Source organism: Pongo abelii, chromosome 1, assembly GCF_028885655.2.
Source record: "Pongo abelii isolate AG06213 chromosome 1, NHGRI_mPonAbe1-v2.0_pri, whole genome shotgun sequence".
Taxonomy (NCBI): Eukaryota; Metazoa; Chordata; class Mammalia; order Primates; family Hominidae; genus Pongo; species Pongo abelii.
Window position 1 is genome coordinate 13,241,145 of NC_071985.2, and position 22,519 is coordinate 13,263,663.

Consider the following 22,519-nt stretch of genomic DNA (forward strand, 5'->3'; position numbering starts at 1 on the left):
CCCAGTCAATTTCGTAGGGTCTAGCTCTTCCAGCCCCTTTAGTCTTTAACTTTTTTTTTTGAGACAGAGTCTCGCTCTGTCACCCAGGCTGGAGTGCAGTGGCATGATCTCGGCTCACTGCAAGCTCTGCCTCCCGGGTTCACACCATTCTCCTGCCTCAGCCTCCTGAATAGCTGAGACTGCAGGTGCCCGCCACCGTGCCCGGCTAATTTTTTGTATTTTTAGTAGAGACAGCGTTTCACCGTGTTAGCCAGGATGGTCTCTATCTCCTGACCTCGTGATCCACTCGCCTTGGCCTCCCAAAGTGCTGGGATTATAAGCGTGAGCCACTGCTCCCAGCTTAGTCTTCAACTTAAAGTAAGAAAAACCCTCCCAGTTTTGCTGCTGTTTTTACATTGGCCTGCAGTACCTTCTAGAGTGCCTGTTAGCGCTGGGGCTTGCCTGTTCCCACACTGTGAGATGCTCTGCCCCTTTCCTCTGCTGTCTTCCACACAAAGATGACAAGTTGGTGGTGTGTCCCTTCACCCTTCCTTATCACCGTGTTGCTTTGTAAATGTCACCCGTGGGCTATGGATTTTGTTATCTAGTTAATCCATCTGGAACTGGGCTCTAAAAAGTAAGTGCCTGCATTCTTCCAGAGTCTCTCATTCTCTCTCTAACCACTGCAGTCAGCTTCTTTCCCCACCACAACACCCAAATTGCTCTCATAAAAGTCAGCAACAACCCTCCCTTTGTTAGATCTGAGGCCTCGTTTCTTTTTCTTTTTTTCTTTTTTCTTTTTTTTGAGACAGAGTCTCACTCTGTCATTCAGGCTGGAGTGCAGTGACACGATCTCTGCTCACTGCAACATCTGCCTCCCGGGTTCAAGCGATTCTTGTGCCTCAGTCTCCTGAGTAGCTGGGATTACAGGTGTGTACCACCACGCTTGGCTGCTGTTGTTGTTGTTGTTTGGGACAGGATCTCACTCTGTTGCCCAGGCTGGAGTGCAGTGGCTCCATCTCAGCTCACTGCAGACTCCAACTCCCGGGTTCAAGCAATCCTCCTGCCTCAGCCTCCTGAGTAGCTGGGATTACAGGTGCTTGCCACCACACCAGGCTAATTTTTGTATTTTTAGTAGAGACGGGATTTCACCATGTTGGCCAGGCTTATCCTGAAATCCTGGCCTCAAGTGATCTGCCCACCTCTGCCTCCCAAAGTTCTGGGATTACAGGCGTGAGCCATCGTGCCTGGCCTGAGGCCTCATTTCTTGATAGCACTTGGCACAGTTGGTCTCACCCTCCTTCCTGAAACACTTTCTTCATTTGGTATCCAGGACAGCACACCTCAGGGTTTTCTGCATTTCTGGCTGGTGCATGTCACTGCTGGTACGATTAGCCCCGCTGAGTGCATGAAGATATGGGGGTTAGAGAGACTAGATAATTTGTCCGAGGCATCCAACTAACTAGTAGCATAGCCAGGACCAATAGTTAAATATTTCTTAAGCATCTCTTGTGTGCCTGTCACTGTGCTTGACACATGAACAGTAAAACGACTCCACCCTGGAGGAGTCTGCACTGTAACTGGGCAGGAAAAGGGAATACTTGAAATTAGCAGTGAATAACTACTAGTTATTCACTAGGAGGGACAACTACTAGTTATTCACTAGGAGGGACAACTACTAGTTATTCACTAGGAGGGACAACTACTAGTTATTCACTAGGAGGGACAACTACTAGTTATTCACTAGGAGGGACAACTACTACTTATTCACTAGGAGTGACAACTACTACTTATTCACTAGGAGTGACAACTACTACTTACTCACTAGGAGTGACAACTACTACTTACTCACTAGGAGTGACAACTACTACTTATTCACTAGGAGTGATAACTAGCAGCAGGAAGCAGAGATGCAAGTGGGCTAAAAAAGCTGGGGAAAGTGAGAGAGGGAGGATTTGCACTCAGCCTTGAAGGACAGGTGAGATTTGAATAGGAGGCAGGGAGGAATAATGAGGAGGAGGGGCAGTCAGGCAAATGGGGGAGTTGAGGTTGAGGAGGGTCCAAACCAGGCCACCCAAAGGCTTGAAAAGCTCCCGGTCTTGATGCCTGTGGCCGCGTCTGACCGCCACCTCCTTCCCTTGTGACTCTCACACGGCCTCATTTCCAAATCCGCGGAGTCATCGCTGAGCCTGTGGTTCCTCCATCTCTTCTTTTTCTTGAAGTCCTCTCTAACCTAACCCCAGGAAGCACAAAGTCAACCGTCCTCACCAATACCTGGAATTTCTTGACTTCCTATCCGTCTGCACTCTCAGCCTGCAAAGCTCTTGTCTTAAGTCAGTTCAGCCACTGCGCCTAGGCTGCTGTGGCTGGGTGTATTGGAGACACCGCAGATTTATCGTCATTTTTTTTTTTTTTTTGACAGAGTCTCGCTCTGTTGCTCAGACTGTAGTGCAGTGGTGCCATCTCGGCTCACTGCAACCTCCGCCTCCCGGGTTCAAGCGATTCTCCTGCCTCAACCTCCCGAGTAGCTGGGATTATACGCATGTGCCACTGCGCCTGGCTAATTTTTGTGTTTTTAGTAGATACGGGGTTTCACCATGTTAGCCAGGCTGGTCTCGAACTCCTTGCCTCAGGTGATCTGCCTGCCTCAGCTTCCCAGAGTGCTGGGATTACAGGTGTGAGCCACCGCGCCCAGCCTGATTTATTGTCTTTAATGTCAGCCAAGCCCCTGACCAAGGCAGGTGTGGTGCTTTTCCTCTCTGTCCCATAGCAGCCTGTCCAGACCACGGCCAGCCGCTTCTCTCACTGTGCCACTGACCAGGGCCCTCATCTTTTGCACTAGCCTGTACAATCAAGGACTCTCCTATTTAGCCCTTGCAGGGCGGCTGGCTGATGGCAGCTTTCACTAAATGCTTATAACACTAGTGAGTAAGTGCTTCACGTGTCCATGGGGCTCTTGACCTGAAAAGTATGATGACTACAGTGATTTTAAAAGCCTGCAGTGGTAGAATTTCGGGAGAGGAAGGCAGCCAGGAGCCAAGAGCTGCTCCAGGAAACAGGTGTGATGAAACTCAACAATGCAGTTTCACACCGCGACAGAAGAGACTGCACACAGAGGAGGAGTGCGAGCTCTCTTCCATGCTGGTTTACAACCTTTCTGTTTTCCCTTCTTTGTTTGCCTTTTCCTAACTGTGAGTTCAGTGCCCCTCCCTGGCCATTCGTCTTCCTCTCTAGCCCTGTGAGAATGGGGGTAAATGTTGGGAAGGGACATGAAGAGAGTTCATAAGTAAAGAAAGCTGTCATCACCATTATTGTTATTGCTATCACTATTATTAGTAGTGTTGTTCTTAGTGGCCCCTAGGAACATGAGGATGAAGACCATGTCAGACGGACATTGCCCCGTTGACTTGTAAATTCCCCTTCTTGGAAATTTGGCAGTCTTGCTTGGACTAACAAGTGTCTATTTGGCAGTGAATGAGATGGGGCTATAAGCCAGCAAAATCTCAAAGCCAGGCTGGGCGTGGTGGCTCAAGCCTGTAATCCCAGCACTTTGGGAGGCCGAGGTGGGTGAATCACGAGGTCAGGAGTTTGAGACCAGCCTGGCCAACATGGTGAAACCCCGTCTCTACTAAAAATACAGAAAATTAACTGGGCGCAGTGGCAGACACCTGTAATCCCAGCTACTTGGGAGGCTGAGGCAGGAGAATCGCTTGAACCCTGGAGGCAGAGATTGCAGTGAGCTGAGATTGCACCACTTCACTCCAGGCCAGGCGACAGTGATATTCTGTCTCCAAAAAAAAAAAAAAATTCTCAAAGCCAGCAGAGACCAGGGACTGTTCACTGCACCCGAGTGACCTTGTCCAGAGATGTGTGTCCCAGAGGTGCATGCTCAGAACCCGTGTAGGCCCTGGGAGTAGCTGCCCCTGTAGTGGGGCGTGGACTCTGTGCAGGAAGATGCTGAATAAACAGCACCTTCCCAAACAAGTTCCATTCTGAGTAGCCCATGGGTTCTCCCGCGGTTGCATGTCATCTCTTCCCACAGAGTCTTGACATCTGTGAGCACTTCCCCTCTCTCCACTCTACTGAGTATATGAGAGGCTACAATGATCATTTATTTGAATGAACACAGAGAAACCAATTTAATCAAGCAAGGGATGGAATGCAAATCCAAGGTCAAGAATGTACTTTCTTCTTAGTTCTCCTTCTTGTAAACCAAAAAGTATCTGAGACAAGTCTCAATCAATTTAACAATTTATTTTGCCCAAGTTAAGGACATGCCTGTGACACAGCCTCAGGAGGTTCTGATGTCATGTGCCCAAGGTGGTCAGGCTACAGCTTGGTTTTATAGATCTTAGGGAGACATAAGACATCAATCAATACAGGTAAGATGTATGTTGGTTTCGTCCAGAAAGGTGGGACAACTGGGAGCCGAGTGTAGGAGGGAGAGCTTCCAGGTCATAGGCAGATTCAAAGATTTTCTGATTGTCAATTGGTTATTATCTAAAAACCTGGAACCAATAGAAAGGAATTTCTGGGTTATGATAAGGGCTTGTGGAGACCAAAGTTTAATCATGCAGATGAAGCCTCCAGGTAGCCGGCTTCAGAAAGAAGAGATTGTAGATGTTTCTTATCAGACTTAAAGAGTCTGTTCTGCCAGGTTTTGTTGTTGTTGTTGTTGTTGTTGTTTTAATTGAGATAGAGTCTCACTTTGTCACCCAGGCTGGAGTGCAGTGGCGCAATCTCAGCTCACTGAAACCTCCACCCCCTGGGTTCAAGCGATTCTCGTGCCTCAGCCTCCCAAGTAGCTAGGATTACAGGCGCCTGTCACCACGCCCAGCTAATTTTTGTATTTTTAGTAGAGATGGGGTCTCACCACGTGGCCAGGCTGGTCTCAAACTCCTGACCTCAAGTGATCCACCCGCCTCGGCCTCCCAAAGTGCTGGGATTACAGGTGAGAGCCACAGCGCCCGGCCTATTCTTTCGGTCTTAAGGTCCGTGTTGATGTTAATGTTAATGAGACATGGCCAACCCTCCCCTTCCTCTCACAGCCTGAAGCAGTTTCATAGGTTGATTTTGGAATGCCCTTGGCTGAGAGGAGGGGTCCATTCTGATGGTTGGGGGACTTGGAATTTTATTTTTGGTTTACACTCTGTTTCATTTTCCTCTCATTCTCTTTGTCCCCCCACCTTGAGAAAAGTCACCCCAGACTTTCTGCCATTCCTCAGATAAGTATCAGGTCTTGCATGCTTTCTTCCCTAGCAGCTCCAGCTAGATGAGTAAGAAGACGCTTGTCTGAGTCATCAATGTATCAACCAGAAACAAGCTCAGGAAATGCGTCTTTAGCATCCCCACTACCCCCACCCCATCCACCAGGCCTTTAATGGAAAGTTTCCCATGGGGGCCTGGGAGACTCAGCACGGAGCTCTCCCTAGAGCCCCTGGGCTGCTCCCACTGTCTGCTGGCCCAGGAAGTCCACCGAGATCACAGCTTTTTATAAACACACTTGAGATTCTATTTCGTGAGTACAGTTGAGGTTCCCCCTCCTTTTTACAAGTTCAAGATACAGTACTTCAAAGTTCCACTGTAAATGCTAGATCCCTTGAGATTTTGTGTGCTGACCAAATACTTTGTTAACACAACTCTGTTGGCCACATAAAGTGGAACAACACTTACTGCCTGAAAAGTTTTGTTTGGTTGACAGCACACAGGATACCAGTTTTGTTTTCTAACTGGAAAAGCACCACTGTATGCAGATGTGATGGTAGGAAAATGGGTCTGTGGATGCACAGGTAATTTCGGTGAATGTGCTAAGGTAATGTGTGTACATCATTGTTGTCATAACAGGTTCAATGTGAGGGAGCCAACTGAGCACTGGCAATGTGGACGCCAGATGCCAGACCAGAAGGGCGGGGCTAGACCAGAAGCCCAGAGACCTAGGTTCTCGTTAGAACTGAGCCACCAACCAGTGCTGTGGCCTGAAGGAGTCTCAACTTCTCTGAGTTCCAGTTTCCTCATTTGGTGTAAAAACTGCAGTTGCTTATCACGTAGGATTGCAATGAGAATCAAATGAAATATATCTGTGAATGGAAACAGCTTATATGAAAACTCTAAAACCCTATGCCAATGTAAAATTTTGTGGAAGTAAACACGTTTTACATTCAAGAGTGAACAAAACCAGATGGTTTTTTTTTTTTGAGACGGAGTTTTGCTCTTGTCGCCCAGGCTGGAGTGCAATGGCACAATCTCGGTTCACTGCAACCTCTGCCTCCTGGGTTCAAACGATTCTCCAGCCTCAGCCTCCCGAGTAGCTGGGATTACAGGCGCCTGCCACCACACCCAACTAATTTTTGTATTTTTAGTACAGACGGTGTTTCTCCATGTTGGCCAGGCTGGTCTCAAACTCCTATCCTCAGGTGATCCACCCACCTCAGCCTCTCAAAGTGTTGGGATTACAGGTGTGAGCCACCAAGCCCAGCTAGACATTTTTTATTCTAACCAGATGGCTTGCTTGTATCTTTGTTTGGTGCTTCCTACATCAAATGTTTTGTTTTGTTTTTTATATTAATTAGCCTCTGGGACAAAAGAAAAGCATGCATAGTTTTCTCTTGCCGGGTTCAACAAATACTTTTCTGGCATGCTAACTGCTTCTCACCAAGGGAGCAACCACGTTAAGCAAGCCAACATGAGAAATGGCAACGCAGACAAAGGTACTTCAAATATTCACTGGCAACACACTTGTGGAATATCATTGTGTCTACCTTGCGGGGATCCAGTTGCAAATGAACATCTGGGTGCAGAGCTTGAAATGTCTCTGCGTGCCTTGTCTCGTCACCGCCCACTGACTCCTCAAACAATCCTATGAGATCTGTTATTACTGCCATCCCTGTTCCACTGCTGCAGGAGGCACAGCTTAATCTGTATCATTGACACGTGCAAGGTGACACCAGAAGTAATGGAACTGAGGCCAGGCGTGGTGGCTCATACCTGTAATCCCAGCACTTTGGGAGGTCGAGGCGGGTGGATCACCTGAGGTCAGGAGTTCGAGACCAACCTTGCCAACATAGTGAAACCCCATCTCTACCAAAAAAAATTCAAAATTAGCCAGACATGGTGGTGAGCACCTGTAGTCTCAGCTACTTGGGAGGCTGAGACAGGAGAATTGCTTGAACCCAGGAGGCAGAGGTTGCAGTGAGCTGAGATCAGGCCACTTCACTCCAGCCTGTGGAAGACAGAGTGAGACTCTAACTTAAAAAAAAAAAAAAAAGTAATGGAACTGAGAATCAAAAACATTCCCAGGTGCAAAATGCTGAGAAATATATAATAGTCTATGTGATTACAGTATATTTTTTATTATTAACATTTTAGTATATATTAATTAATGTACACATATGTAAACATATATACAAATAAGTACATATTTCCCCTTGACATAACTAGTAATGCCCTAGAGCAGGGGTTGGCAACTATAGTCCCCATAGGCCAAATCTGGCCCACTGTTTGTTTTTGTAAATAAAGTTTTATTGGGAAAGCCACACTCATTCATTGACGTATGAAACATGATTGCTTTCATGCTACAACCACAGAGTTGTATAGTTGTGACAGAGACCTCATGGCCCACAAAGCCGAAAATATTTATTCTTCCTCTTAACAGGAAAAGTCAGTTGAGCCCTACCATAGACCTATTCAACCACTATCTTCTACTCATTCAAAAAAGCACAGAGGAGGCCAGGCGTGGTGGCTAATGCCTGTAGTCCCAGCACTTTGGGAGGCTGAGTCGGGCAGATCACCTGAGGTCAGGAGTTCAAGACCAGCCTGACCAACACGGTGAAACCTCGTCTCTACTTAAAATACAAAATTAGCCAGGCATGGTGGCAAGCATCTGTAATCCCAGCTACTCGGGAGGCTGAGGTAGGAGAATTACTTGAACCCGGGAAGCAGAGGTTGCAGTGAGCTGAGATCACGCCACTGCACTCCAGCCTGGGCAACAAGAGCAAAACTCCATCTCAAAAAAAAAAAAAAAAAAGCACAGAAGACTGAGACAGGAAGATGACTTGAGTCCAGGAGTTGGAGGCCAGCCTGGGCAACATAGCAAGACCCTGCCACTTAAAAAAAATACATAAAGTGGCCAGGCATGGTGGCTCACACCTGTAATCCTAGTACTTTGGGAGGTCAAGATGGGTGGATCACTTGAGCTCAGTAGTTCAAGACCAGTCTGGGCAACCTAGTGAGACCCCATCTCTACTAAAAATACAAAAAATTAGCCAAGTGTGGTGATGCATGCCTGTAATTCCACCTACTCAGGAGGCTGAGGTGGGAGGATTGCTTGAGCCTGGGAGGTGAAGGTTGCAATGAGCTGAGATTGCACCACTGCATTCCAGCCTGGGTGACAGTGAAATCCTGTCTCAAAAAAAAAAAAAAAAAAATGCATGGAGTGAAAATGGACAGAATTAAAAAGAGAAATACAAATTATATGTTTTAAAAAAAAGCACCTAGGCATTCCTTGGCTCTCCAGGCCTTGTGGACGATCTCTTCTTTGTAGCTGCTGTCTCCTGGGCTCCTCTGTCAAGGCAGCCACTCACTGAATTGTAAATATGTGTTCAGTTGTTGGCTTCCCTCCAGACTGTAAGCTCCCTGAGGGCAGGTGCTATGGGTTATTCCTGTGTGCATCCCCCAGCACAGTCAAGTAGGTTCTTCTTGGATTTTGGGTATTCGTTTTGTTTTTTAGGGGACAGGGTCTTGCTCTGTCACCCAGGCTGGAGTGTAGTGGCGTGAACATGGCTCACTGCAGCCTCAAACTCCTGGGCTCTAGAGATCCTCCTGCCCCACCCTCCCAGGTAGCTGGGACCACAGGTGCATGCCACCACAGCCAGCTAAGTTTTTTATTTTTGGTAGAGATGGGTCTTGCTGTGTTGACCAGGCTGGTCTTGAACTCCTGGGCTCAAGTTATCCTCCCTCCTTGGCCTCCCAAAGTACTGGAATTACAGGTGTGAGCCACTGTGCCTGATGGAGTAAATGCTTCTTGACTAAATGTTAAAGTGATTTTTTTCATGGAGATAGACAAGGAACAGCTCCTTAGAGTCAGTGTGATACAAGTATGGGTGGGCAAGCCCAGATCACCCTGGGAGCTCACAGAGGGGATTGGACTCAGCCTTGGGGAGCTGAACAGACTTCCTGAAGGGAGTTAGGTGCCTAAGCTGATTTCTGAAGGCTTAACCAGACAGGGAGAAGGAGAGTCACAAAAAGAATAGCACATGGAAAGACCTGGGAGGGAGAGGCAACAAGACGTGGATGAAGTATAGCTCTTAGCAGTCAGTGACATGGACAATGGGTACCTCCTGCCAGTGTCTGGACATTGCTTTGTGTGGTCGATACTGCAGAGGCTACAACTCTGGACTGGTGACTGAACTCTAACCAGTGTGGAACCCAATACAGCTTGGAAGTTGTTTATTCCAGGCCATAGCTGCTTATTAGCAATTCCTCAGCTTTAGAAGTACAGCTGTCCCTCAGTATCCATGGGGCATTGGTTCCTGAAGATACAAATCCACAGATACTCAAGTCCCTGATATAAAATGGTGTAGTATTTGCATATAACCCATGTACACCCTCCCATATACTTTAAATCATCTCTAGATCACTTACAATACCTAATACAATGTGAACGCCATGTAAGAAGTTGTTATATTGTATTGTTTAGGAAATGATGACAAAAAAGAAATCTGTTCATGTTCAGTACAAATGCAACCATCCTTTTTATTTTTCCAAATATTTTCAATCTGTGGTTGGTTGAATCCACAAATGTTGAACCCATGGATATGGAGTATTCACTGTATTTCCCTGTCTTAAGATCTGAGTTGTACAGTTTACAGGTCAATTTCCATGCCAAAAAGCAGGACGTAAATAAAGGAAAACATACAAATGCTGGTAAATGCACTTGGTGGTATCTGTTCCCTGAAATCTTTGGCCTTGACTTGTCGGTTATCAAGAAGCTTGAGATGCTAGCATGGCCAATATGGTGAAACCCCGTCTCTACTAAAAATATAAAAATCAGCCAGATGTGGTGGTGCTTGCCTGTAATCCCAGCTATGTGGGATCGTAGGGCAGGAGAGTCACTTGAACCCGGGAGGCATAGGTTGCAGTGAGTCGAGATCATGCCACTGCACTCCAGCCTGGGCAACAGAGTGAGACTCCGTCTCAAAAAAAAAAAAAAAAAAAAAGAAGCTTGAGATGATAAAAATGACACTTTTAGAAAAAACAAACACAAAAATTTCTTAAAATAAAACTCAGTGATGTTCAAAATGGATAAGCAAAATATGATCTGTCCCTACAATGCAATGTTATTCAGTCATGAATATGAAGCGGGTTCTAACACATGCTACCACTTGGATAAAGCTTGAGAACATTCTGCTAAGTGAAAGATGCCAGACACAAATGTCACATGTTGTATGATTCTGTGTATACGAAATATCCAGGATAGGTAAGTCTGCAGAGACAGACTGCAGATTGATGGTTGCCAGGGGCTGGGAAGAAGGGGGAAATGGGGATCTACTGTTTAATGCATATGGGCTTTCTTTTGGGGTGATGAAAATGTTTCAGAACTAGGTAGAGGTTGGTGGTTACTTAGCATAGTGAATGCACTAAGTACCATTGAATTGTTTACTTAAAAATGGTTCACTCGGCAGGGCGCAGTGGCTCATGCCTGTAATCCCAGCACTTTGGGAGGCCGAGGCAGGCGGATCACCTAAGGCCAGGAATTCGAGACCAGCCTGGCCAACATGGTGAAACCCTGTCTCTACTAAAAATACAAAATTAGCCAGGCGTGGTGGTGGGCGTCTGTAATCCCAGCTACTCGGGAGGCTGAGGCAGGAGAATCACTTGAACGCGGGAGGCAGAGGTTGCAGTGAGCCGAGATGGTGCCACTGCACTCCAGCCTGGGTAACAGGAGAGAAACTCCATCTCAAAAAAACAAAAAAAAGTTCACTTTATGTTCTATCAATTTGCTTCAATTCTTTTTGCCTCAATTTTTAAAAAATGTTTTAAAAGGAACTACCTAGGAGTAAAAAGGAGATGTAAATATCATTTTGTTGACAGTTAAACCTATTCAATAATAATGATGTTTCTGCATTTTGAATAACTGATGAAACAAAACCCCTCGTGGTTCTGAGCGAGCTGCGAGGACTCCTGCAGCCCCTCCAGGGAGCACTGACGGATAATGCACCTGACAGCTTTCTTGTTGCCTGTTTCTCTGACAGAGGTGGAGAAAACCCGGTGCCAGCACGAGCGAGAACACATTCTCGGGGCAGCGGGGGCGGCAGACCCGCAGCGACCCATTCCTCCGGGGCTGTTCGTTCCTGAGTGCGATGCGCACGGGCACTACGCGCCCACCCAGTGCCACGGCAGCACCGGCTACTGCTGGTGCGTGGATCGCGACGGCCGCGAGGTGGAGGGCACCAGGACCAGGCCCGGGATGACACCCCCATGTAAGTGGGTGCAGGCCGTGCTTGGGCGTGTGTCTGAGAAGGACCTCGGGGGACCGGAATTGCTGAACAGGCACTTTGCTCTTCTGCTGGCCCTAAAGCTTGAACTGTTTCACTGGCTCCAGCCCCACCCCCTCCTGCTGCACCCCTCTTCCCTCTCACTTACCCCGCTCCTCCCCATGCTTCCTCTCCTCCTCACCCTCTCTGTTCTCTTGCCCTCTTCTTTCTCTTTCCCCACCCAACACACACACGTTTAGGGTGTAAATACCCAGTGGGACCTGCCACAGCAGTACCCTTAATGGTAGCAGAGCAGCTGTGTGTGCTCCAGGCCTCCCAGAAGAGCTCTCTGCCGAGGGAGGGGTGGAGGTGGAATGTTCCTGCACTGGGACATGGCAGGGATGGTGGGGACCAACCTGAACCCTTCCCCAGGGCTCTGTGTCCTAGGCAGTAGGACCTGTTCAGACCCTTGCAACCCTTGCCTCCTTCAATCGTGCCCTAGGGCCTTTAGTTACTTGGGTTGATTTTCCAATCCAAGGAGCAAACAGCCACAAAGCTTTCTGCATGAGCTGGTTCTAAGACCATCACCGGAGGCAGTGGGAAGCTGCTGTCCTGGGGGACAGGGGCCCTGTGTGAGGCCCAGCCTGGTGGCTGTGTGACTCTGGACAGACACCTTCCCCAGCCTCAGCGTCCTCAGTCTCAACCTAAACATGAGGCAAAATAACCCCGAGAGTGATTCCCAGCTCTAAAATTCTGCTTCTGTTGCAAATGTAGAAATTGGTTATTGTCACAAATTACCAAAAGCGAATATAATGAATCTTTGAATCTCTACTCACAATTTAGCTAATAATCATAGATTGATCTCCTATCAAATATTTCCCCAAAGCTGCTAAGAAACAGTAAAACAATTACTCAGAAACTTCACTCATTCACACAGCCAACATTCACTGAGGGGCCAATGCTGTGGTGGGTGCTAGGATATCCAGAGGAAAGTCACGGTGCTGGGCCCCCAAGAAGCGGAAAGGACGGTGAATAAACAGGAACAGCGTAGGGAGATGAGCTTTTGGAGAAGCAGACAGCGACCAGGGAGCCGAGGAGGAATCCTGGCTTGTGTGGGGCGGTGGGCTCATGGGTGAGGCTTTACAGAAGCAACACCATGTGAGCCACGTTTCTAAGCCTGCGTATTGGTCATGAGGGCAATGAGGAGCCTGGGATGGGTTTGGAGCAGGCGCCCATGTGAAGCAGGGTTTAGTTTTAGAATATCACTGGCTGGGGGCATAGAAGCTAAGAGACAGGCTTGACAGTCCCTGGTGGGAGGAGGTGAAGGCTGTTGCACTACTTACGATGAATCCAGGTAAGAAACGGATGGATTTCAGAGATATGAAAGAGGTCGACCTGATTGGTTTATGTCACCGATTGGGTGTAATAGGCAAGACAGACAAGAGAAAGTGACCTTGGGGACAACCTTGTCCAGCTCTCACTGTAGACAGCGGGAGACCAGGCCCTGGAAGATGCATGCCCTGTGCACACAGCAAGTGAGCGGGCGGGGCCAGGACAGGGCTCAGGTCTCCAGACACTCGATCAGCCCTCTTAGCCCTCCTTACTCTGCAGCACAGCTGTGTGTCCCTCCTGGGACATTGTCTTATCAAGTGAATCAAGGAGCCGGGCCAAGGGTTGAGGTCAGCAGATAGGAAGGCAAGCCTGATTCTGAGGGAAAAGGAGCCCCTGGCCATGATTTTGTTCTTGGAAGCCCATAAACGTCATGTTCTTGCTTGTCAGGCCCCAGGCTCTCCCATCCCTGTGGCACTGGGACAGAGTGCACTGTATGGGGCAACTCACTGTGATAGGCTCCTCCAGCATGAAAAAGCTCAATAGCTTGCACTAGAACCTGGCTCCCTGTGGGCAGGGAGTTCAGGGATGCTGTTTTCACTGTTGTGCTACCACTGGTGCTGCTGGTGCTGCTGCTGGTGCTGCTCTTATTTGGTTCACTCCTCTAGCGCCAGTACCTAAAGCAGAGCATGGGTAGCCAAAGCTTTTCTATTAAGAGGGAGGCCGGCCGGGCACAGTGGCTCACACCTGTAATCTGAGCACTTTGGAAGACCTAGGTGGGCAGATCACTTGAGGTCAGGAGTTCGAGACCAGCCTGGCCAACATGGTGAAACCCCGTCTCTACTAAAAATGCAAAAATTAACTGGGTATGGTGGTGGGCGCCTGTAATCGCAGCTACTCAGGAGGCTGAGGCACAAGAATCACTTGAACCAGGCAGGCAGAGGTTGCAGTGAGCCAAGATTGCACCATTGCACTCCGGCCTGGGTGACAGAGCAAGACTCCATTGCACAAAAAACAGGAAGGCCAAGCCATTTTTTTTCACATGACCTTTAATGCTGTGTATTACCTTCTTCATCAGTGCCCTTTGATTGACTAAGGGCTTTCTAATTCTGGTGCTTTCAGCTCTAAAATGGGCATTGTGTGGCTGTGGCAGTTTGTGGTGCCATGAAGGTGACGTGACCTGATGTGTGGGTGTGTGTATGTGTGTGCATGCGTGCATGTGTGTGGGGGTGTGTGTGTGTGCATCTGTGTGTTCCTGGTGCACACGGGCCTCACTCACTGACCCCTTCTGCCGTGCAGGTCTGAGTACAGTGGCTCCCCCGATTCACCAAGGACCCGCGGTGCCTACCGCCGTGATCCCCTTGCCTCCCGGGACCCATTTACTCTTTGCCCAGACTGGGAAGATTGAGCGCCTGCCCCTGGAGGGAAATACCATGAGGAAGACAGAAGCGAAGGTGTTCCTTCATGTCCCGGTGAGTGCTGGCTGATTACACCTGGTGACAGCTCCTGCTTCAGTGACCTGGAGAAACAAGCAGGACGAGGTCAGACCAGAACCCCAGGCTCAACCCCTGGAACCATGGGTGCTCATTCCATGTGGCCCTGAGTGACCATCTCTAGATGGGGCCACTGTATTGCTGAGCTGCTCGTGATCTTTCCATTCCCCTGCCAAATTCATAGTGATTCATCTTTCAGCAGCTGCTCAGTTTAAGAGCCTCATATCTGCTCTGATGTAGCAACAAGCATTGGAGTTTTTAGAGGCTTTCAAAGCTTCAGAGATGCATTTTGTGATTTAGGGACTTCTTTTCCCATTAGATAGAGGTTGGGCAATTCAGAAAAGCCGTTCGGTTTTATCTGATCCTGACCCATGCCAAGAAACCAAACCTGAGACCTGCAGGCTTCTACTACAAGGCTGAGTCAGAATTGCTGGAGCAGTGGGAGGGGCTGTGAGGGTCCCATGAGGAGTGAAGGAGAGGGAGGGTCTGAGATCACTGACTCTTGTAAAAGAAAGCCCAGCAGAAAGCCCTATCATTCCTCACTGGAGGCACAAAGTCTACTTGAAGATTCTTGGTAAAGATGCTACTTGGGCCATCTTGTCTGCCACAGGCCCAGCTTTCAGTTTTTCTTATCTTCCTCCTTTCTCTACCCATTGTGTTTTCTTCTTTTTCTATTTAGTCTTCCTGAATTGATCTCCATTTCATAGATGCCACACACAGCCACATCCCTTCTTTGGGACCAGGGAGGAAACATAAGCAAAAAAGTATCCAAAATCAAAATACTTTTCAAAAGCCTCTTGCAAAGAAGTCTTTATGAGATTCATGTCCTTTTCCTACACAAAGCCCTCAAATGGGTTCCCTCTTCACTCAGAATAAACTCCAGTCCTTTCCATGGCCCTCAAAGCCCTATAGGATCTGGCCTCTGGCTCCCTCTCCCACCCTGTTCCCTACCACTCTCACCTCACTTACCGGCTTCAACCCTCTGGCCCTCTGGCTGGTCCTTGAACACACCAGGCACATTTCTGTCTCAGGGCCTTTGCACTTGCAGTTCCCCCTGCCTAACAATTGCACAGTTCACTGCCTCACTTCATGCAAATTTCTGCCAAAATATCATCTCTCAGAGAGGCCTGTCCTGATCCTCCTGTCCAGACAGCAGCCACCACTGCTCTCTAGCTCTTTATGCTGCTTTGTATTTCATCAGAGCTCTTGGCACTATGTGATGCATTAAACACCCATATTTGTGTTGTGTATCTGACATGTATCTTCCTATTAAAATATCAGCACCACAAGACAGGAACTGTTCATTTCTTTCATGGAGGTATTGGTTTCATGTGGTATTTCTAGACCCAAAACTGCTTGGCATATAGGAAGCACTCGAAAAAATATTTGCCGAACAAATGCATGCATGATCATTGTATTCATCTATTGCCTTGCTGAAAATGTAAACCTTGAAGATCATCTGTGTCATTTCCATCTCCAGCACTTGCTCTCAGGTAATAGGAATGTGTTAAATTCCCTGTGAAAGACATTCTTTCCCAAGACCAAGGGGAGAGGCTAAATGTCATGTGAGGCAACAAAAAGCAAATAATTTACAGCCTGGGCAACATGGAGAAACCCCATCGCTACTAAAAATACAAAAATTATCTGGGCATGGTGGTGCATGCCTGTAATCCCAGCTACTTGGGAGGCTGAGGCACAAGAATTGCTTGAACCTGGGAGGCAGAGGTTGCAGCGAGCTGAGATCCTGGGCGACAGAACGAGACTCTTGTCTCAAAAAAAAAAAAAAAGCAGATAATTTAAGTGGGCTAGGTGGTAGGTGGTGGAACGGGGAATGCTGAAACAACAGGATAAACATTCACCATCTTTTAAAAACCTGTTGAAAGTGGTATTAAGTATATAAACAATGTTATGCAACTATCACCTCCATTCATCTCCAGAACTTTTTCATCATCCCAGACTGAAGCTATTAAACAATACCTCCCCATTCTCCCTCCACCCATGTCCTAGCCCCTGGCAGCCACCATTCTACTTACTGCCCTTATACTTTTGACTTTTCTAGGTACCTCCTAGAAGCAGAATCATACAGTATTTGTCATTTGTGTCTGGCATATTTCACTTAGCATAATGTCCTCAGGTTCATCCATATTGTAGCATGTGTCATAATTTCCTTCTTTCTTAAGGCTGAAATCCCATTGTACGGATCTGCCATATTTTGTTTATTTATTCATCTATCAGCAGTTGCTTCCACCTTCTGGCTTTTGCAAATAATGCTGCTATGAACACAGGTATACAAATATCTGTTTGAGTCCCTGCTTTAACTTCTTTTCGATACATATACCAAAGTGGAATTGCTGGATCATACAGTAATTCTATATTTAATTTTTTGAGAAACAACCATACTGTTTTCCACAGTGGTTGTACCATTTTACCTACTCACCAGCAGAGCACAGGGGTTTAAATTCCTCCGTATCCTTACCAAAACTTGTTGGCTGTTTTTGTTTTTAAATGATAGCCATTGTAATGGGTGTGAAGTGGTTTTGATTTGCATTTTCCTAATAATTTATAACATTGAACATCTTTTCACGTACTTATTGGCCACTTGTATATCTTCTTTGGAGAAATGTCTACTTAAATCCGTTTGCCTATTTTTTGATCAGTTCTTTCGTTGTTGTTGAGTTGTGGAAATTCTTTATATATTCTGGATATTAACTCTTTAAAAGATACATGATTTGCAATATTTTCTCCCATTCCATGGGTTGTCTTTTCACTCTCTTGATTGTGTCCTATAATGCACAGAAATTTTTAATTTTGATGTAGTCCAATTTACCTTTTTTTTCTTTTGTTGCATGTGCTTTTGGTATCATATTGAAGAAATTGTTGCCAAATCCAATGTCATGAGGCTTTCTTCCTGGTTTTCTTCTAAGAATTTTATAAGTTTGCTCTTACATTTAGGTCTTGATTCATTTGAGTTAATTTTTGTATGTGGTGTGAGGTAAGGGTCACTGTCCTTTTTGACTTGACCCCTTGAGGAGGAAGTATGTGCTCATCCTCCTGATTTTCCCAATAAAAGATCATCCTAGTCTACCACTTCCTTGGTCCTGAGACCTTCCCTCCTGAGTCCTTCCCTGGCTTCGTAATGCCTATTACTGTGTCCACGACCAAGCACCTACTCCCAGGGTTTCTTGTAACTGAACAATTCAGTGTTTCAATAGTTTCCAGGCTATTGACAGAATCTAACCTCACCACATGCTGAGATCATACAGCCCGGCAGCTTCTCCCTGAGCCTCTCATGGGCAGCATCTAAAGAAAGGAACTCCTCACTGTCTGATCAAGGGAAAAGTCTGTGCTTCTGTTTTGTATTTAAGTTTTTATTTTGAAGTAATCAGAGCCACAGGAAGTTGGAAAGGTATACAGAGAGGTCCTGTGTACCTTTCACCTGGTTTCTCCCAATGGCTAAATTTTATGTAAGTATGAATGCCTATAGTTTTAAAATATTTTAATTTGCAAAAGATCTTGACAAAGCTTTGCCAAATCAACCTATGGGCAGATGGCTTGTTTTGAGGTGGTTGCTTTAGGTAAGTTAAGTAACTCGGTGTTCTTTCTAGGCTGGAGTTTTGTCTAAATATCACCACAGTTCGTCATACGTAATGAGCACCTAATAAATACTCGTTAATGAGTTACTGGCGGGTAATTGATTTGCCTTTTCTGAGGAGAGGCTGGCTTACTCAGAGCTAACTCTCAGTGGCTTTTCAAACCGAACTATAGCCCAGTAGATTTTCATGAAACTCAAATCACATGTAAAACATTACTCAACTTTGCTTCCTCTGGTCCTTTTCTGTCTCACTTTTGTAAGAACCAATGTGTGGAAAAGGACTCTGGGCGTGTTTGCTGAAGGAAATGTTTTCTTTCCTTAATGCCATGGAGGGCCAGAGAAGTTGATGAGCATGTTTGCTGAAGGAAATGTTCTCTTTCCTTAGTACCACGGAAGGCCAGAGAAGTTGATAAGCATGGGATGCTGTGAAGGAGGTACCCACAGTTGGGGCCTGAGCATTTGGTTGTGATGGTTTAAGAAAGTGAATATCTTAAAAGTGCACAGCGTTGTCTGGGTGCACTGGCTTACATCTGTAATCTCAGGACTTTGGGAGGCCCGGGCGGCTGGATCAGTTGAGCTCGGGAGTTCGAGACCAACCTGGGCAACATAGTGAGACCCTGTCTCTACAAAAAATAGAAAAATTAACTAGGTGTGCTGGCACATGTCTGTAGTCCCAGCTACAATTTAAATGTAAATTGTTTACATTTAACCTTATTTATCCCTCCATTTATTTGGGTCTTTTATAGTTTCATGCTGCAATGTTTTATAGTATTCAGTGTGGAATCTGGCATATTTAAAAATGTTTATCCTTATATATTTTCTGGTTTTTTTGATGCTGTCACAATTATTAAGGTTTATTTTCTATATTTTGCTAGTATATAGAAAAATAATTTTATATTGACTTTGTATCTTGCACCCTTGCTAGATTCACTTTTGGTTATAGTAGTTTTATAGATTCCCCATGACTTTCTACATAAATAACCATATTATCTTAGAATAGAGTAATTTTACTTCTTCAGTATGTATGCCTCTTATTTCTTTTTCTTTATCACCTTCAAGTAGGCAAAGATTTCTTAGTATTCAAAAAGCATTAGCCATAAAAGGAAAAAATAATAAATTAGACTTACTAAACATTAAAAACTTTTGCTCTTCCAAACACTATTAAGAAAATGAAAGAGCAAACTACATACTGAGAAGAAATAATAAGTGGGTGCAGTGGCTGCTGCCAGTAATCCCAGCACTTTGGGAGGCTGTGTCAGATGGCTTGCTTGAGCCAGGAGTTGGAGACCAGAGTGGGCAAGACAGTGAGACCCTGTTGCTACAAAAAAATTTAAGAAATGAGCTAGGCATGGTGGCACATGCCTGTAGTCCCAGCTACTTGAGAGTCTGAGGGCGAGGATCACTTGAGTTCAGGACGTTGAGGCTGCAGTGAGCAGTAATCACACCACTACACTCCAGCCTGGGCAACAGAGACCCTGTCTCAAAAAATACATATTTATGCATATATCTATACACACACACACACACACACAAATTCCTACACATATAGATGTGCATATATATGTATATGACAAGAGTTTTTTCTGAAATATACGAACAACTCCTACAACTCAATAATAAAAATTTTTAAATGAACAAAACACTTGACACTTCATTACAAAAGATATCCAAATGCCTGTAGGCATGCAAAAAGATTCTCACTATCAGATGCTTGTAGATGGACCATTCTAACCACTGGTCTTCACTTCCAGGCTAAAGTCGTCATTGGACTGGCCTTTGACTGCGTGGACAAGATGGTTTACTGGACGGACATCACTGAGCCTTCCATTGGGAGAGCTAGTCTACATGGTGGAGAGCCAACCACCATCATTAGACAAGGTAAGCAAGCAAATATCATTTTTCCTTTTTGGTTTTGCTTCTGGCAGCCAAAGTGGCCATGTATGCCAGAGAAGAACAGCAAATGAAGCCAAACTTTCACAAACATTTCTCAGTCTTTTGTTGCATTACTACGATAAAGTGCGTGAAGTTTAGGCACCTTCCACTTTTTTTTTTTTTTTGAGACAGAGTCTCACTCTGTCACCCAGGCTGGAGTGCAATGGCACGATCTTGGCTCACTGCAAGCTCCGCCTCCTGGGTTCACGCCATTCTCCTGCCTCAGCCTCCTGAGTAGCTGGGACTAAAGGCGCCCACCACCATGCCTGGCTAATTTTTTGTATTTTTTTTTTAGTAGAGACTGGGTTTCACCATGTTAGCCAGGATGGTCTCTATCTCCTGACCTCGTGATCCACCCGCCTCGGCCTCCCAAAGTGCTGGGATTACAGGCGTTAGCCACGGCGCCCGGCAGGCACAATCTACTTTTCAGTGTTCAACCTCAGTTCCTCAATTGAGGAAATTCCTCATTAAGGATGCCAATTTCAACCAACCACTCTGTGCATTGTTTTTCATGCCTATGTTCATCAAATCAAGATTATTTTATACGGGTATGATTTATCTAGTTCAAAGACCATTACAACAAAAATCCAAGGGCCTCTAAAAATTCCACTGTGCTGAAATGGTCAAGTATTACATGTTGCTTAATTCAGTGACTCATCAACTGACTTGGGAATATTTTTGCTCATATGGCATTGTCATGCTGATGATATTTGTTCTGTGGAGTCATCTTGTGTTCTCTGCAAAATATTCACATCAAAGATACATCTTTAAAATAGAGCAGCTTCATTTTGTATTTCTTTTTACTTGGCACTGAATGTAGTTTTTTCTATTTTCAATGGAATGTTTCCCTCACAACTGATATTCTAGAAGATTTCCTGTGCCTGTGGAACAACTCCCGAAGCATTTTTTCCCTTCTTTGTTGCCCTCAGTAAAGATGATGCAGCAGGAATGAAGCTGAGGTTGAATTAACTATGTCTGGCTTTGGACATAGACCCTGAATCCTTTTCTGGAAGCCAACAGGCTGTTTAAATCATGTCTTCCAGTTTTCATGCTTTGGTTTAGTGAAAAACAGTTTGAAAATGCATATCTCTGTGTGTTAAAAATGTTATTGTTATTATCTACGATTTCATTTTAAAACCCAGTGGAAGAGGGGAATAGGTCATTGTTTGCTATTTCCTGTTGCTTTTGGAGCTCATAACCATCCAAGAACGCTGTAAACACAGTAAGAAGCATTCCAAGCAAAAGCCTAGTTACTGTGAAAACACAGAATTAAACCAAAATGTGATCTTTGTAGAAGAAAGATCACTGGGAATAATTTTCTTTCTTTTTTTTTAAGAGAGAAAGAAGCTTCCAGTTATCTCCTTAGCATGGTACAGGTTGGTGCTTCCCTAGTGAGTGAGAGTGACAGTTAGGTATCATTTTCTTTTCTTGCTTATTTCATAACAGCCTGGATCCCAGGCTTTTCTTTCTTTCCTTGAGTTACAGTCCCAACAAGTATCTCTAAAAGTACCACATCTTTGAGGTAAGCAGTAAGGAATACTTCTTCCTCGGACTGCACATTGAAGGATAAGATTTTCCAGACCTTTCCCTTGGAAGAGTAGCTCATAAAGAAGTATTTTGAGTTGAGGGAGAGGGGGGATGGTTGCTCTTGGGTTTGAGATCGGGACCAAGGCTGGTTCTAAGGAGACGATATGCATGGAGCTCATGGAGCTTCCTCCAGGTGCCTCGCAAAGATACTCTCGCAGAGCAGCCTGTATCCTCTGTTTTCTTTGCGTATATCTGAGTAGCTCTTGTCTCTCACAAAGGATGTGCTCATTCCAAATATACTCCAGAATGACTTATTCTGGTTCTATCTGAAAGCCAGAAGGGACCTTTGGAGGTCAGTCTCACTGTCCCTGTTCATCTAGGGACATGGGAAATATTTTAATATTTTATAAATCTCTACTTTGGGTTTAGATAATAAAGACCTTGTTCAAGTGGGGTTTCTCATTCTCAATAAACTTCCTCTGGTGGGCTTTCTTTCTAGGGGCTCTGATGTGTCCAGCATCCAAGGTCACCATCATATTAGGGCTCTGGCGAAGGCTAATGCAAAGGGGGCTGAGGGTCTGCATTGCTTGTATATTGACAAAAGAACACAGTATTGGAGCCAGGTGTGGTGGCTCATGCCTGTAATCCCAACACTTTGGGAGGCCAAGGTGGGGGATCACTTGAGCTCAGGAGTTTGAGACCAGCTTGGCCAACATGGTGAAACCCTGTCTCTACTAAAATATGAAAATTAGCCGGGCATGGTGGTGCACACCTGTAATCCCAGCTACTCGGGAGGCTGAGGCAGAAGAATCCTTTGAACTCAGGAGGTGGAGGTTTGCAGTGAGCCGAGATGGCACCACTGCACTCCAGCCTGAGCAACAGAATGAGACCCTGTCAAAAAAAACAAAAAAAAAAACAGAATGAGACCCTGTCAAAAAAAACAAAAAAAAAACCCCACAGTATTGGAATGGTTTCCTCACACCCCAGATCCCTCAGGTAGGGTAGCTCCTTCTCCTTCCTGCTTATACTCCAGTCATACTAAATGACCTTCATTCCTTTAATCAGTAGAAGGGAAAGAGTCCTAAGTGATATCAGTAAAACACAAATTGTTATTATTAATTTTAAAAAACTATATAATAAAACACCAATGCAATCTTCAGCTTCCAGTAAAGTTAGATGGGTTCTGAGGGTTTGCA

At 45.7% G+C, this 22,519-nt stretch overlaps 1 protein-coding gene across 1 annotated transcript in view; it reads left to right on the top strand.

Annotated features, from left to right (window-relative positions):
* The window catches only part of NID1 (nidogen 1), an 89,401-nt gene that overhangs the window by 60,080 nt on the left and 6,802 nt on the right, over positions 1–22,519 (top strand). Inside the window, exons 13-15 of the mRNA XM_024251211.3 lie at positions 11,229–11,456; positions 14,079–14,251; positions 19,616–19,742. Of these exons, the coding sequence (XP_024106979.2) occupies positions 11,229–11,456; positions 14,079–14,251; positions 19,616–19,742 (528 nt within the window). The remainder of the gene's footprint in view (positions 1–11,228; positions 11,457–14,078; positions 14,252–19,615; positions 19,743–22,519) is intronic.